Genomic DNA, 17659 nt, shown 5'->3' with positions numbered 1-17659 from the left:
ATTTGGGAGAATCTTTAATGGAAAGGGGATCAAATGAAGTTTGAAGTTTACTTAAAAACCAAATCGGAGACAAAATACTGTTAGTCTGTTTTACAGCAGCTTAAAAAGCATAATCTTGAGCAAAACATTGCACATTTGCACTTTTATGTGGTGTCCGTAACTCAATAGGAACTAACCTATCATTTTGTATTAATACATTAAGAAAGTAATTCAAATGTTAGTTTAATTTTCAATACATTTGAAATATAATAACTTTATAGTTAACATAAATTATATAACTTATTTTGTTTTATTTTATTACCCTGTGCAATTTAATGGTTTAAGTTAAACTGTACAATAAAATAGCAACAAGAACTCGTTACAGAACAAAACATTCTGTAATAAGGGCTCATTCAGCACAAAATTACATCTCACATTTAATATAACCAACTAAATACCATTGTTCATTTTGACAATGTTTTACTAGGCTATATAAAGACTTCTAAATGTTTCTCCTGCCAGGCTGTTCAAACAGTATTTAGTAAAAAGATAGGTTACATTAAAATGTAATAGGTGATAGTGACAATTTCCACTCAGATCTGAAACTTCTAAAGATTAGATCTAAGTATATTTTGATAGATGCCACTTCAGTATTACGAGTAATTTTGGTATGTTTCTAGACTTTATGTATGGCCCATGTATACATGACACAACAGTGTGTTTAAGTGATCCTACCACATGGGGTTTAAACACTATTCACAGTTGGATGGGACGTCACAGTAGGGTAGAAAGGAGCGGCACAGAGCTAGGCTGTGTGCTTTCCCATGCTGAAGTGCAGGTCAGTCAAGACCTCCGGTGTGGGTTTTGGGCTGACATTCTGTTTCGCCTACTTCTCAACAGTGACGACACACATATAACCCTCAGTGAAAGGCAATATGTAAACCGTTACACAGTGAATCACACTCACACTTGACTCAGTTGCACACAGTTTTTGGCAGGACATCTACGGTGTGTCCTGGTTGGTATGGGTTGTTTTGATTGTTGTGGACCTTTTAACCGAGTCATTTCTGTCACTGGTACCATGTTGCCTGTTGAATAGTTTCTAGTTGTTGTTGATGGCAGAGGCAATGAAGTTGTTGCTATGACATCTCTCGGTCTTTGTACCATTCCACAAACTCATCCAACAAAACTGGCCCTGAGAAAAAAAAGAACAGAAAGTGGAATATGGTTGTAAGAGCTACAGAAATCCCACAGTAACATCTACATGTGTTTAGTTATGTGTACTTACAGGCCCCATCTTCATCATAGTTGCTAAGATCCAGATTGATGGTCCTACTGAATTCTAGAACATTGCACCACTGGTCTTTATTTACTACTTTGTACTTGGATTGCTGGAAAAAGGTTATAAATATATAAATACATGTTATAAATACATTCTTACATATGACATATAAACTATTTAAACTATGCAACTATTTCAGTGAAAATAATTATTTAAAAACATTTCATATTTTTTGTCAAAACATTGTAGTAAAATTTGACATTCTTTTCTTACATTTGCCATTTGTCTGTGTCACACAAACACCTTTATGTTCTTTTTAAAAATCAAGTCATGAGTTATTTTGGCTTCAAGTTTGGAGTTTCTGTATTGCTGTCCATTCAGGTTTTATAACGTACCAGTACTGTTTGCAGAAAAACACCCATTTGATGTTTCCTCGCCCATGCTTTTTATGCAGTACTGCACTAGTAATCAGAAGGTCGCTGGTTCAAGCCCCACCACTGCCAGGTTGCTGCTGTTGAGCCCTTAAGCAAAACCCTTAACTCTCAATTGCTCAGACTGTAAACTGTAACTGTACTGTAAGCAGCTTTGGATAAAGGCGTCTGCTAAATGCCGAAAATGTAAATGTAATGGCCAAATTACCTTGACAACTGGCAGACAATTCTCTTTTCCTCTGCTCATTGTTCTGATTTGTCTAAATGCCTATAGGCAAATTGTCAAAACACTTCTGGGCCTCTTTTTAATGGGATGTAGAAACAAAGATGATTGTAATACAGTGATACAGAAATGTTTAAAATTTTTCTCCACATGCAACACTGTGTTCGTGAGACCCAGCCCATAGCAGGTAAAAAGAAGCAATCAGAAATGGGGTGGGGGTGACAGCAGTGACGGCCACAACTTAATTGGGTGCATAAGGGTGGAGAAATTATTTCTTGATTATTTTTTGACTGAATACATTTATTCATTATCAGGGGTGCCAAGATTTGCAGAGGGGACTGGAAATGCAGGATATGCACACCCGACTTGCATACGTATATTATTTGAGTTTCATAGATAAATGAGACAGCAAAAAAAATTCAAAGCTACTAAATTCTAAAAAGATTAATCATATTTCAACAAGAGTGTGAAAATAGGTGTAAATGCTGTACCTCTAAAAACTGATTAAACACAGGAAAAAGCGGCCAGATCTTCCCTAGTAAAAGTCCCAGCATGCACTTGGCAGTATTTAAATCTAAACTCCTCTGATCTTTCTCCTGCAGACACAAAACATATCAAACATTTTAATAAAAGTGATACAATGATAAGCAATTTCTACACATTTAGCCACCCTATTTGCATGTTGACTAGTAGTAAATATCATATATTCGCTGTAATGTGTATTACAGGTGTGTAATTTTACACACACAGTACGTACATTTATTTAAGTGTTATTTTACTGTGTGTGTTGGGATATGAGATTTATAGACAGATACAGATATTTGCATATATTAAATACTTTCCCATGGTCCCATGGTTTAATAAATAAAGGGAGACTATTCATTTGAAAAGAATAATGAAGGAATAAGCAAACATAATACATGCTTGAAATGTAATCTACTTTTTTTGTATTGGACATACAACTCAGAACCTATTTATACATTGTCATGTAATGCGTTTGTACCTGGACTGTATCCTGATAAAATCTGACGCAGTTTACCCCCCTATTTAGACAGGAATACACAACCGTTTCCTGAACACAATGTGTATGGTCTTTGTTTAGTGGCAGTGCATTAGTTAAGGTACTGGACTAGTTACTAGCAATGGGTGGGGCTTAAACCAGCAACCTCTACTGATGGACCCTGATCAGGTAACCATGGTTTGAATGACCCTCCTAATTAATAGTTGGACCACCAACCCCCCTAAAAAAGTGTGAAACAACAGTTTTGGGGGGGGGGGGGGGGGGGCATGTTTTTAGTTGAACTGTAAGTTCAGGAAACATTTAGAAAGTAGTCTATTTTAACATTCATCAATATGCAGCTGACACAATCTAATTCTCCTGCGTCTTCTCTGGCTTGCGCAAAGACAGACAAGGAGAGAAATAGTATGGATCTCTATAGGGGTGTCTAAAATCATTTTCTTCCAGGCATGAAAAAAGGTAACCACCCCAATTGTCACTGTATAATTCACACTCTGCATGTAACTAAATATGTCTCTTTTGTAACTGTTATAATGATTTTTTTAAATAGTAATAACAGTTTCAGTTCAGCAGTTTAGAGGTAGAGTAGTTTCACTACTTGCTCCATCAACAGATTAACCAGGACACCTATTTTTGTCACAAGCCTGATAAAGTGGGAAAAATGAATAATAAAGGCCATTTGTCATTTAAAGATGGTTATATTATTAAAATAACAGCTACCTATCTCATAAACATGAGTGCATCATACCCAGTATTGAAGGATGTCTATCAAAATGAATTTGCATTCACTCACCCGAGCAAAGTCAAAGGCATATCGGTAAATGAGCTTGAAACTGGTAGCATCGTTGAGGATAGACCTCAGGTAGTCTAAAGAGTTCCTGAGTTTTTCAGTCGAGTCACATCTGACAGAGAAAGAAGAAAAAAGCACTGTAAGAGATTATTTCAGTCGATTGTATTTCCTTTATAGATAATGGAAATGCAATGGAATATGGCAGAGACTGAATATATTCCAAATACAGGTCAGTTATTAAGTTGGATCATTTTGGATAAAAGTAGTGTGTAGAAACTCTTATAAAAGCCCTAACCTCTAGGTGCAAATAAAAATGTCTTACTGCAGTGAGCCCATTCCTTTAAGCCACTCCTGCAAGGTAAAGTAGCCCATACTTTGGGCATTTAGTTTCCAGGCCAATACCAGCATCACCACCTACACACATACACACAATCAGTTTCACAATCTAGACAATGTTAAGCTTCACATTTATGAGACACCAAAATGCTATATACAGTATACAGCCAAATGTATGACACTTAGCCAGGATAATGTTGGAGATCCGATTTTATAACCAAAACATACCAAATTATAACAAAGTCCACTCCTTTCTTTTTTTACCATTTTATTTATGCATTTTCTCTCAACTTAGCATAACCAATTAGTCTTCCGCTGCTGGGGACACCAACCCCTCCTTATTCACCCATACTTTGGTGCATTCGCGTGTGAGGCCAGTCTCTGTGTTCCTCCACTTCTGTACAGGAGTCTCGGGCTACTAACCAGGGTCCTTACACAACATCGAAGACCCCACCCCTTTTTTTAGTCCAGTCTTTTTCCACCCAGCAGACTTAGTGGCCAATTTTGTCTCCTGCCGGTAGCAGAGCTGAATAGCAGTGCTAGTGGTAGCAGTGCAGACAGAATATCCATCTGGACGCCTATACAAAGGCGTGTGTCTGTGAAAATCCTGACTCCCAATCAGCTTTCTAATTAGTTCCAAAAGTGTTAACTTTGCATCCACATCAAACCATGTATTGAGACCTCATGCTAGAACATGAAAAGCACATATCATTTATGTTATAACTGAATTACTATTTTTTATTGTTTACATTTTTGGTTTGTACATTTATGTGAAACACAGTACACACTACTTTTTTCAAGTCCCAAAATAAATGCACATCAGTGCTGGGCATTAAACAATCAATATTCAGTGTCACTAGCTTAATTTGTCTGTTGTCAAGTAAAACATTCACGGTTAAGGATTTATACTGCTCATATCTGTTAAAAAACCCAGCTAGTTTGTACAAAACAATCAATTGCTGTGAGATATTGATACTTCAGGGTCAACTCTAAGATCAACACTTGATTTGCCTTGCATGTAGAATAAGGGAATACTCTGTTCCTGCTTTTCAATTTAGAAAACATGCAAACTGATCTCAGGATGGTGACTTAATAATTCAAAATATATAGCAAAGATTCAGAAAACAAATAAAATTTAATAGCACTGCTGAGTTGCTAAAATAGTGTAACTACTTGCAAGCTACTTTTTTGGAAGCTGTTGGTTTTGCCACTTGTACTGATGCTAATAAACAACTAACAACTATTAGTGTTTAATGATCTGTTGATGCATGCTCAATAATCCAGGTACACACATCCACAAAGTTGAATCAGTTCATCTGGACACAAGTTTGTTGTAGAGATACGTTTCGTCACTCAATCCGAATGACTTCTTCAGTCTGAGCTGGTGTTGAATACCTCAACCTTATATGCAATTGATTTGCATAACGACCGATCACTGTCCATTGCATAACAATGGAACCGGTGATCAGGTCCATATGTAATTCACAATGACCATTAATTACAATGGCCATGTGTGTCTTTCACACATGATTGGGGTAAAGCTCCAATTACGGCGTTGTATGATGGTGAGAGATGTACTCTCAGGCCCCCTCCCCGGTTCAGGGATGGTTGTTCCCTCTTCACGTAAATGGCCTCTTCTATTAGTGTTTAATAATGTTTCACTAAACTAGTAGCTACATTGTGGCCTCATTTACAATTTACCCAAAAAAAAGTGCATGTACTACCACCAATGCAATTAATATCAATCATGATATTTAGCATCTTACATTCTCTGGTTCTACTCCTATATCCTCACAGAATTTCTCCATGCCTTCTGGTCCAACCACATCATCACAACCTGACAGACACATATACATATACAAACAATATTCCATTTTTAGATGCAATATTAGGGCTTTTGTGATTTCCAAATCTATGATAATGTCCTCCGTTAAAAATATCAGAAATAAAAAGGAATGTAAAAAAGACTTACCAGCATACTCATAAAACCACTCCAGACATCTCTTACTGGAAAAGGCCTCAGCCTCACAAATATGTGACTCCTGTTTTCTGAACACACTAAAACCCCCAAAAAAAACACCTCTTATAAATGGGTCACAACATACATGAATACTATGAATTACAGTTTTATAATAAGAACTATAGGCTTTCAAAGTTTCAATGTTTATTATGTGACTGTGAATCAACAATTAGAATGTACAATCTTATTTTAAAAAGTTGGTACACCAAAAAAAGGTATTACTTTTTTTCCAGTGGCATATATCCATGATAAATTTGGTTACCCTTCTTGACCAGAGACCAAGTGTACTAAAGTATGGGTGCAGCAAGAAACAGTACAGAACATTTATTGGTCAAATCCAACCGTTACAACATTGCCACTCGGGTGATACAATACAAGAGCTATAATTAAAGAACTGCTGCAATGGATTTTCTGAACAGTCCTGACTAGTACATCTAATTAGAAAACAGGGTAAAAAATAAAAAAATAAAAACTATAGGAGCTGAGTGCTAAAATACCCTCTTTCAATCTAAGGGTTAAATTTTAATTGGATTGAGCAGATATTTCATCTGTCATATAACATATTCTGCTTTGCACTGTCTGAACTGCTAATTGGCAATATGATGGACAGATGGAATGAATATAGGCAGTGTGTGTAGACACAGAGAAGACTGGATGACCAAGTAATTTAATGAATACACAGATAGAGAAGGATGACTAGAAGGGAGGATTTGAAAGCTGTACTTGTCCTGTCGGCTTTTTTTGGCAGACACGTCATCTCCTGCAGTGGGCCTCCTCTTTTTCCTGGGGGGCATAGCTTTGGAGTAGCAGGCTGTTAAAAAAAGGTAAACACACAACCGCAAAGACTGTCAGCATGCCTTGGGATGTTGAACAAACTCTTTGCTTGGCTGTAGGGGTCAGGAGATGTGCGATGTACATACCTGTGGAGTGAGTGTCTGGACCAACGTCCTCAGTCAGGTTCTAGGAAAAAAAGAAACAGGATTATAAACACTCCTTAAATACAGACAGAAAAATACATTGCAGTCAATGTCTGTAAAATGCTGAGCAAAAAATGTGTGTAAAGCAGAAGGCTGCCTCTCTTTTAATGTAAAGTCTATAACCGTCACAGATGCTGTCTGCTCCCCCCAACAGAGTCTCAAGAACAGAAAACAAAAGTGCAATAACCCATGATAATAGCTAAAATCATGTAAAATAATCATCTTACAAATAATAATTAAAGTGATTAAAGCTCACATCTATAATTAAAGGGGCCTTCTGTAAAATGAAATAAGATCTTAAAAATGGAGCTGCTCTTGACGTGACAAGGTCGTCTAACCAATTTAGTAGCGTCCAATTTTGCATGTCCTCCCCGTGTCTGCATGGGTTTCCTCCGGAAGCTCCAGTTTCCCTCCACAGTCCAAAAAGTGAGGTGAATTGAAAATACAAAATTGTCCATAACTGTGTTTGACATTGAACTTGTGAACTGATGAATCTTGTGTAACCAGTAACTACCGTTTGTCATGAATGTAACCAAAATGTGTAAAACACAACGTTAAAATCCTAATAAATAAATAAATCTGTTTGTTATGGTTTCAACCAACTCGATGTAGCTACTGCTGAAGTCCGATAGGTAAGACAGGCTGCCTATATACTTCTTAGCACTTATACACTTAGCAAATAGATCATTTTGGCTGTCTATACACACTAGGTAAGTTGGTGGCTGCCCTTTGTGTGTGTGTGTGTGTGTGTGTGTGTATGCTTATTCGTAAAGAAGCTTAGAGACGCCAGGTTATTCTTTGTATTGTTTTTATAGATTAGATTGCTTATGTGTGTAATAGGTTACATTTTTGTGTGTGTTTGTGTTTTGTTTATTTGGCAACACTTTTGTGGACTCAATTACCTTTGGTAATTACAGAAGTACCATGTAACTCGGTCTCCCCTAAACTCAAAATCTTTGAAACTCAGCACCCTTCATAGAGAAATTTGTACCCTTAAACTCAACCTTTCCCTTAAACTCAACATTTTTAGCTTGTTTTATAATTTCAGGTTAACAATGAACAGCCGTTTTGTTCAGCGCTTGGCTGGAGTGGTGCAGTAAAACGTCATCAAAGTGCGCACATGAGACGAATCTACATTTGTGTGGAATAACCGTCAAGTTCACTCTGCAAGCATCCACATGTATCTGTGTTTAGCTGGATTTTTCTCCTGTTCCAATTTTAAACTTGTGTTATAGCTCTGGGTTCTGAGAAATTGTGAGAATAAGCTTTTTTGAAAGTCTAAAACGCTCATCATTAAAAAAAAAGCTTAACATAACTTAATGTATTAAAAGAACAACATAGAAACCGTAAACCTTAATTCTTTATTATTAATTATTAATTTTAAGTTAACCTTAAAACTCTTAATTATTACGGCGCATAAGTTCTCTCCACTAATGAAATTCCTTGCTCGTTTTAGTACAATAAGTCACGTTAAGCTTTGTGCACCGCCACTCTCCATAGGAAATAAAGGCACAGCCAGCACAAAAGCTATTTTGCCGCTTCTCATGTGAATGCGCCTTCACTAAACGGAATAGGGTATTCCAAAATCAAACATCTCCACGATTAAGAAGCATAAGGAAACAATAAAGAAGTAAAGGTAAAGTGCCGGTTTTATATATATGTATTTTTATTGATTTTTAACTGTTTTACATAGACCTGTAATTAAAAGCAATTAAAAGAGATATTCTACACACGTATCCAAATCGTGTTCTGACACACTTTACCATTTTTGGCTGCAATTATTTGTCCCTCAATTCTTACCAGATCTTCATTCTGTAGCTGTGAAGCACCTCCATAGCATCATGTTGCCACCACTATGTTTCACCGTAGAGATGGCATTAGCCATATGATGCAGTCTGTTTTTCTTCAGACATAATTTTGTTTGCATTTCATCTTATCAGATGAAAGAATCTTTTTGCCCGAGTCATTTACTCAAAGCAGGTTGACATATGCCGATCCCTCAATGTCTTTCTTGCCTGAATGCCCAATTTAGAAACAAGTTTATTCCATTTCAAATGACTAACGCTGCTGAGGTTCTGGGAAGACTCAATATCTTAGATATCCTTGCCCTGATAAATGCTTCACCACACTATGAAAGCAGAGATCCACAGACAGATCCTTAGACTGCATGGCTTGGTTTTGTACTGACATTGTAATGTATTGTAATGCCTTTATAGACCCAGATGTCTGCAATTCCAAGTTATGTCCAATCATTTCAAACTGCAACAGACTGACTCCTGAGTTATATACACATTCTAACAATAATTAAAGCAAACGGTGCACCTGACCACAGTTTAAAATGCCAAAGCAAAGTCTTTTATATATACTTTTGTGAAAAATTTATTTTATTAGGATTTTAACATCATGTTTTACACTCTTTGGTTACATTCATGACAGGGCAGGTAGTTACTGGTTACACATGATTAATCAGTTCAAGTTTAATATCAAACACAGTCATGGACAATTTAGTATCCCCAATTAACCTCACTTGCATGTCTTTGGACTGTTGCAGGAATCGAAGCTCCTGGAGGAAACCCATGGAGACATGGGGAGAACATGCAAACTCCACACAGAAAGGACTCAGACTGCTTAAGTGAATTGAACTCAGGACGTTCTTGCTGTAAGGCGACAATGCTACCCACCGAGCCACTGTGCTGCCCAAATGCATGAGTAAAAATGGAAATTGTATCCATTATATCTATTGACAATTAAATTCACAATACAAAGTGGTCATAAATCTGTCAGACTTACTTATTTTAAAGTAAAATGGGTGTGTGTAGATCACCATCGTCTACTGTGTGTTTGTGCAAACTGGAGCCATATCAATTTTACTGTGTGAAAACAACTGCTCATATTCTCTAGCTCTAGCATTCATAAGTGTTCCAATAATTTATTACAGTACTGCTTCCAATACACTTACATTTAAAATGAGCTGCATTTTCTAAGCAGACAAATGTTCTCTGAGCAACATTTGTTTCTATTTTATTTATGCTTTTTCTCCCATTTCTCTCGATTTAGCGTAGTCAATTTGTCTTCTGCTGCTGGGGATCCTTGATTGCATTCGAGGAAGGTATATTTCCTGCTCATGCCTCCTCCGACCTGTGCACAGTCCTTAGCGGACCCTTTCTTTTTCACCACTGCACTCTGCACCAGAGATGTTCACAAGTCACAAAATACGAGTCCGAATCGAGTCACGAGTCTTTAGGCTAGAGTCCGAGTCAAGTCACGAGTCTTTAGGCTAGAGTCCGAGTCAAGTCACGAGTCAATATAATATACACAAAACACATATTGCAAGTGTAGCGTAGAAATAAACAAATAATATTTAAGTTCAGATAAAAAACAACAACAGATTAGCAACTGTATTTTGCCGTTTTACTTAGTGCCTTTACTTTCCTAGGTACCAGTTAAAAGCTTAAACTGACAATTTGTTTTCATTGCAAAACAAAATTTGTGTGATGCTGCAAACTAAATAAATACAAATAACAGCATTTCTCACAAAAAATTTAAATCAGAAGGTGTGATTGATTCAGAAAGCAGTTCTTACAATCATTAGCGCCAATTCTGTAGCGTTCCATTCACATTATCTGTTACTGTGAAGTGCACTACTTAAGGTATTCCACCATTTTAAGTAGGGAGCCAGAAGCTGGCTGCAACATTTACCCATTGCGTGCGTTGCGGGTTAAGACAATAAAATTGTCACACATAACTAATGCTGACTTTTGTCCACATGTCAATTTTCGCGAGTCATGAGTCAAGTCCAAGTCATTTGAAACGAGCACGAGTCGAGCCTGAAGTTGCTGTGTGTGCGTTACTCGACTCCCCATCTCTGCTCTGCACAGACACCTCTATCTGCTAATCAGGGTGCTTGCACAGCGTTAGAAGACCCCACCCACATAGTTCGGTCATCCCGCCCAAGTAGACACTGTAGCCAATTAGTGTCTGCTGCAGGCACTGCCAATTATGCCACTAGATGGCACCCAGCCCTTCCGCTGCGCCACCTGGGCACCAAGCATTATTTTTAATATGTAATTGTAATTGTCATGCAATATTTAACACATCTTAGATATTATCAATTATATGCTCTCATTGATCAGTCAGTGGTTACAGTATGATGAGATGTTTGCCATTTGCATTCTGGGTCACTGACTCGGGTATATCCATGGACAATGCTTTTTAGGGTACGCTGCACCACTGAGAAAACACCACAGAAATAAACGGAGGCCAATGCCAACCATGGTCTTAAGGGATCATGTCTAGATTCATGAGACACCCCCCCCCCCCCCCCACACACACACACACACACACACACACACACTGTTCTAGGGTGATTAAAAACTGCTAACAAAAAACTGTCGGTCTAAAACAAAAACGAAAACAAAAATGTTTTTCTCCTGTGTTCATGTAAGAATATAAAAATAGGTATGTACCAGCCTGTGCAGTGTGTGGTAGATTTTGTGGACGCTGGCCAGTGTGGACAAGTGGGAGTTCAGCTGAAAATCTGTAAGGAAGAAACAAACTTAAGTTAATATTACTTAACTCTTACCCAACCACACATCTACCTATTCAATGCTTACCAACCCACATACACCTACCTAGCCACCCACTGATTATAGATGCTAATCAATGTAAGTTGTGGCTTCCGTATATATTTATGAGCAAATTTTAACTATTAGGCACATTAATACTTTTACTTTTATTTAAGTTGATTGTTATTATTTAATAACCATACACTGATCAGCCAAAACATTAAAACCACCTCCTTGTTTCTACACTCACTGTCCATTTTATCAGCTCCACTTACTGACTGTAGTCCATCTATTTCTCTACATACCTTTTAGTCTGCTTTCATCCTGTTCTTCAATGGTCAGGACCCCCACAGGACCACTACAGAGCAAGTATCATTTAGTTGGTGGATCATTCACAGCACTGCAGTGACACTGACATGGTGGTGGTGTGTTAGTGTGTGTTGTGCTGGTATAAGTGGATCAGACACAGCAATGCTGCTGGAGTTTATAAACACCTCACTGTCACTGCTGGACTGAGAACAGTCCACCAACCAAAAACATCCAGCCAACAGCGCCCCATGGGCAGCTTCCTGTGACCACTGATGAAGGTCTAGAAGATCACCAACTCAAACAGCAGCAATAGATGAGCGATCATCTCTGACTTTATATCTACAAGGTGGACCAGCTAGGTAGGAGTGTTTAATAGAGTGGACAGTGAGTGCGCTGCTGTGTCTGATCCACTCATACCAGCACAACACACAATAACACACCACCACCATGTCAGTGTCACTGCAGTGCTGAGAATGATCCTCCACCCAAATAATACCTGCTCTGTAGTGGTCCTGACCATTGAAGAACAGGGTGAAAGCAGGTTAAAAAGGTATGTAGAGAAACAGATGGACTACAGTCAGTAATTGTAGAACTACAAAGTGCTTCTATATGGTAAGTGGAGCTGATAAAATAGACAGTGAGTGTAGAAACAAGGAGATGGTTTTAATGTTATGGCTGATCAGTGTATATATACATTGGTTAAACACCTAAAGATCATATTCAATCTTTTGTAACTGTTTATTTAACTGATTATGTTATTAATAATTTGTTTTTAATCCGTAATTACAATTATTTGTATAACTGTGAGCTAAAACTTTAATAGTGGTGAACCTAATCTACAATTTAACATATAAAAGCCAGTCATATGCTTGTTTGCTTTTTGAATGATAATTTATTGAAAGTTATTTAACACAAACTGGCCCTAGATGAAAACAGTTATTAAGTATTAAACATAACTGCATATATCATCATAAGAAGCAACAATCGACAATAAACACTTTAAATAACTTAACATTGGTCTTCTGCAAAAGGAGTGGACTAACAGCCACATATAAAAGTGTTTCATTTTGCCACATTAAAGGGCTTTTGAGCATGACCTGCATGATTAGGATCCGCCAAAGCATCTTAATATGGTTCAAGTCAAGACTTTAATGACTAGGTCATTTCAATACCTAAATTATGTTTCTTTGGAGTCATTCAGAGGTCAGAATGCTTTTGTGCATTGGATTGTTCTCTTGTTTCATAACTCAGTTGCACTTAAGCTTCATACCATGGAATGATGAGTGGACATTCTCCTTTTCATGGTTTAATGGGATTTTCTGGTTCATGGTTTTAATAACAAGGCCTTAAAGCAGCAAGTCATGCTCACACCATCACACAATTTTGTTTTGGAATCCTATGTTAACTTTTCTGTGATTACCACTTTTGCTCAGTCTCTTTTTATTTGTGAAAAAGATGTACTTATTGAGGCAAACATGGCCTGAAGTTCAGACTTTCCCAACTAATTTTAATACAGTATATGATAAAGACAACACAAGTAAACACAAAACGCAGCTTTTAAATAATCATCCCATTTATTTAAGGTAATTATTTATTTAGTCTATCGATAATCATGGTTGGGGGTGGCTCAATTATTGAAGGTAATTATTTATTTAGTCTGGCAATAATCATGGTTGGGTGTGGCTAGTGAAATTGACCGCAACTTTCAATTGAATTTGGTAAACTGTCATTACCACTTACATTGTTGATTTTGTAACTAACAGGAAAATTTCACAGAGGGTCAGTTGGTGTTGGATAGTTTGTTTTTTTACATCAGTTAATAAGACTTAATAAGATCACTTTTTTAGTTATCTTTGTACCTTAATACATTATATATACGTATATTGTGATGCATGTGGATCAAATAATAAAGAGCCCAATAGCTTTAGAAAAAGACAGTGCCAAAAGTTTTTCTAGTACGGACCATGAAGACAACCTAAAATAATGGAAGTAAAAAATAAGACCATGGGGCTCTTTCCCAGTGGTACATAAAGAGGGGACTAACTCCATAGTATCCATGGCTTAAAGTACTGGTTGTCCACAAATGTTCATGGTCATTAAGTGTGTCAATGCACAAACCCTATTTCCAGAGATGTCTTAATATTTTATTGTAAAATGCTATTAAAACAAGAATTTGTGTTTTGTTAATTATATTGAACATTTATTTACCTAACAACTTAATTGTTTTTGTGAACAGAAACCAATATTGAATTTATTGCCTGCAACACACAAAAAGTGGGGACAGAGACAAAAGAAACGTCTTTAGAATAAATAATCTACATTGTTTTGAAACATTCCAAAATAAGCTGAATTGGTAACAGGTGAGGATATCATGATTAGGTATTAAAAAAAATCAATCCACCAAAGGATCAGTCTTTGCAGTCAAAGATGGGTTGTTGCGCACCAATACATGCCAAAATTTGTGACAGAATGAATGCAGAATTGCAAATGACTTATGTCTTTAACCATCTACCAATCATAATATTGTGAAATTACTCAGGAAATCCAGAGAAATCTCAGTCTGTGTAGGGCAAGACCTTTAAGTCCGCATGAGGAACTGTCATACTGCTCTGATAAATATAGACACACTGGCTTGAAAATACTTTGAACACATTGTCACTTTAAATGGACCACTGCTGCATAAAAATGCAACATAAAACTATATTATGCAAAAAGAAATCTATACATTAATTCTATTAAAAACACAGCAAAGTTCTCTGAGCCCAAGCCTCTCTTGCATGGACAAAAACAGTCAAAACATGTTCTGTCATGTTGCGTCCATGTTTCTTTTCTTTTTTTTGTAGGGAAAATGGATCAGTTCTCTGTGCCAGAAATGCAATGGTGCAAAAGCCATTATTTATTAGAATTTTAACGTCATGTTTTACACCCTTCGGTTATGACAAGACAGGTAGTTACTGGTTACACAAGATTTATCAGTTCAAGTCTTTTAATGTCAAACACAGTCAAGGACTATTTCGCATCTCCAATTCACCTCACTTGCATGTTTTTGGACTGTGAAAGGAAACCGAAGCTCCCAGAGGAAACTCACGCAGACACGGGGAGAACATGCAAACTCCACACAAAAGAACCCGGACCGCTCCACCTGGGGATCGAACCCAGGCCTTCCTGCTGTGAGGTGACAGTGCTACCCACTGAGCCACCGTGCCACCCTTATATGTCATGTCATGGTATGGGAGCACATCAATGCCCACAGCATGGATGACTTGCATACTGGGCTTTTAGAGACATGTGCTGCCTTCAAGGCAATACCTGTTGCCAGGAAGTCCATGGTTACTTCAGTAAGACAATGCCAGGTCTTATTCTGCTTCACAAACACAGACTGCAAGTGCTTGACTGGCCTGTCTGCAGTCCAAATATATGCTGCATCATGAAAAGGAGATTTAGACAATAGTTACCACAGACTTTTGAGCAGATTATGTTTTGTTATCAAGCAAGAATAGGAAATAATTCCAGTTGCAATACTGCAACAAGTAGTATACTCAGTTCCCAATGTAATATCCTGGTAAACATACCTCTTTTTGGGTGTGTTGCAGCCATCAAATTATGTATTTGTTTTATATTTACAAAATATGATGATGGTGGTCTGTGAAAACAGATATTTTGTGTACTTTTGTCTGTAGGTTCAAAATGTCCAGACTTTTTGGGACTAATTGGGTTTGTACTTAATTCAGATGTGCTAAGAACAATTAAATGCAATTCTGCAATTGAAATCAGTTTATTGTAGAGAATCATGCTGTGTAAATATGAAATCATTAAATCAACTAAAGTCATTTAGCATTTTACATTTACAGCAAATTTACATTATCCAAAGCGACTTACAGTCTAAGCAACTGAGGGTTACGGGCCTTGCTCAAGAGCCCAACAGTGGCAACCTGGCAGTGGTGGGGTTTGAACCAGCGACCTTCTGTTTACTAGTCCAGTACCTTAATCACTAGGCTACAACTGCCCTGCATTTTAAAGCAAATACTGACAGTCTTATGTAGATAAATGGGTCACAATATGAGCATGCTGACACTAAACACAAAGCAGACAAACTGTACCAAACTGATCATTGGAGACGTAAAAGGGACCCTTTATTAAACTGATATTCATATTTATACAAGGCAAATCAAAAATATGTGGACAGACAGGATAGCAGACTGTGTCGATGAAAAAGCATATAAACATTAATACTGTATATACTGGTGACTGTGACGCAGTGTCAAAAAAAACAAGAAACTAAGGTAAACCATTAGAAATATAAACGCACACGTATTCTTTCTTGTAAAAAAAATGGAAACTAAATATTAATTATAAATATACAGTAACGACGCACACCATCATGGAGCTTTATATAGGCATGACAACCTTGCTGAACTGACTACATACCACACATATTAGCACGCACAACTTGCAACGAGTTTAAAAAGTATAAGAAGACTACATTGCCTTCTGGGGTCTGTAGTTCACATGGCGTAATTTGACAGACTTATGCATGAGCATGAGGACCACAACTCCCAGAATTCCAAGTGCAACAATTTAATACAGAAGCCCCTACTGAAAATGATGAACGCAAGACAAATGTCACAAATTCGTTTGCTCTAATGAACGTAGCACTTGCGTGTTTATTATGTTGTTAGTTAGCTTGTTATTTATTAATTGGCTCAGACAGTAAGAGCAGTTTAATGCAAGAGACAAAGGCAATGAATGCATTTACCCAACTGCGTCACAATTTTTACCTCCTGCAAATTTCTCGACCTGTTTATCGTTTTGTAGACATTTTCCACGTTATATAACAGTGCGCTCGGTTAAACAACGTAGTCCTACGATAACTAAAGATTCCCAATGTATTAACGATAATTAGACTACAAGTGCATTGTCTGATACCTTGCTCAGATTGTTTCGCAGAGAAAATACTTGCAGCAAAAAGGCAACACACAGATTGTAACGTTACATTAATAAGTGGGTTTGTTTCCAAGAGAAACACAGACATGTATGCAAATACAAAGAGACCCACCAGCTCCAGTCTCTTCTCTCATTTGTATTATCGGCTAGTTTAACCTCACAAAATGCGTCAAACCCTAAAAAGACGTATCTGCTAAAAAGCAAAAAAAGGCGAGATATTTCTGCATGCAAGTTTGCCAAGAACAACCACTGTCGACCATTTCTGAAAAAGTGCACTATTAAACATTAATGTACTTACTTGTCGCATCTGAGTGCATTTTTATGAAACACAACTGTATTTGTGTGAAGCTGCAGACCGGCCAGAAGGCGGAGCTTACTGACACAAACCACGCCCACGAGATGTTTTGGTGGCCCTTCAATGCCCAGACCACGCCTCCATTTCACAAATCATTGGTTATTTAAAGTGCCAATCATTCCAGTCACACCCAAAACAGCAGATTCCTCCCAGATGCCAGCTTGATAGGCTCACGTGCCAGTCAAACCCAGCCTATTGAATAAATACATTGGTTGGATTTCAAGTCCAAACAAATCAGCAGCGACAGTTTCCTCGTGCAGAGAACAAATCCGCCCCGTTTGTTACATGTGATTGGGTGCTGGCCACGCGGAAATCCATAGTTTTGCATAACAACCAGTGGTCGGAGCTCCTCTCAATCAAGTGCAATTCAGCCTGTTGTGCACTGCGATTGGTGAACATGGTGGGTTTTGTTTACACTAGGGCGTGATCA

At 37.6% G+C, this 17659-nt stretch overlaps 1 protein-coding gene across 2 annotated transcripts; it reads right to left on the bottom strand.

The window, feature by feature from the left end:
* Positions 1–509: 509 nt before the first annotated feature.
* Positions 510–17256, bottom strand: dcun1d4 (DCN1, defective in cullin neddylation 1, domain containing 4 (S. cerevisiae)). 2 transcript variants are annotated; one of them, XM_063002085.1, is made up of 11 exons: positions 17173–17256; positions 11523–11593; positions 7000–7039; positions 6803–6890; positions 6032–6117; positions 5826–5896; positions 4046–4137; positions 3727–3835; positions 2407–2511; positions 1268–1370; positions 510–1174 (listed from the first exon to the last, which is right to left on the bottom strand). In XM_063002085.1, exons 1-11 carry the CDS (start codon positions 17189–17191, stop codon positions 1119–1121), a joined length of 840 nt encoding a protein of 279 aa, XP_062858155.1. In that variant the 5' UTR covers positions 17192–17256; the 3' UTR covers positions 510–1118. The 2 variants fall into 2 exon arrangements, with proteins under 2 accessions (XP_062858155.1, XP_062858156.1); XM_063002086.1 differs by lacking the exon at positions 17173–17256 and adding an exon at positions 15240–15315.
* Positions 17257–17659: the final 403 nt, after the last annotated feature.

The sequence above is a fragment of the Trichomycterus rosablanca genome, chromosome 9 (assembly GCF_030014385.1).
Source record: "Trichomycterus rosablanca isolate fTriRos1 chromosome 9, fTriRos1.hap1, whole genome shotgun sequence".
Classification (NCBI taxonomy): Eukaryota; Metazoa; Chordata; class Actinopteri; order Siluriformes; family Trichomycteridae; genus Trichomycterus; species Trichomycterus rosablanca.
This window is presented reverse-complemented; position numbering and strand designations above follow the sequence as displayed.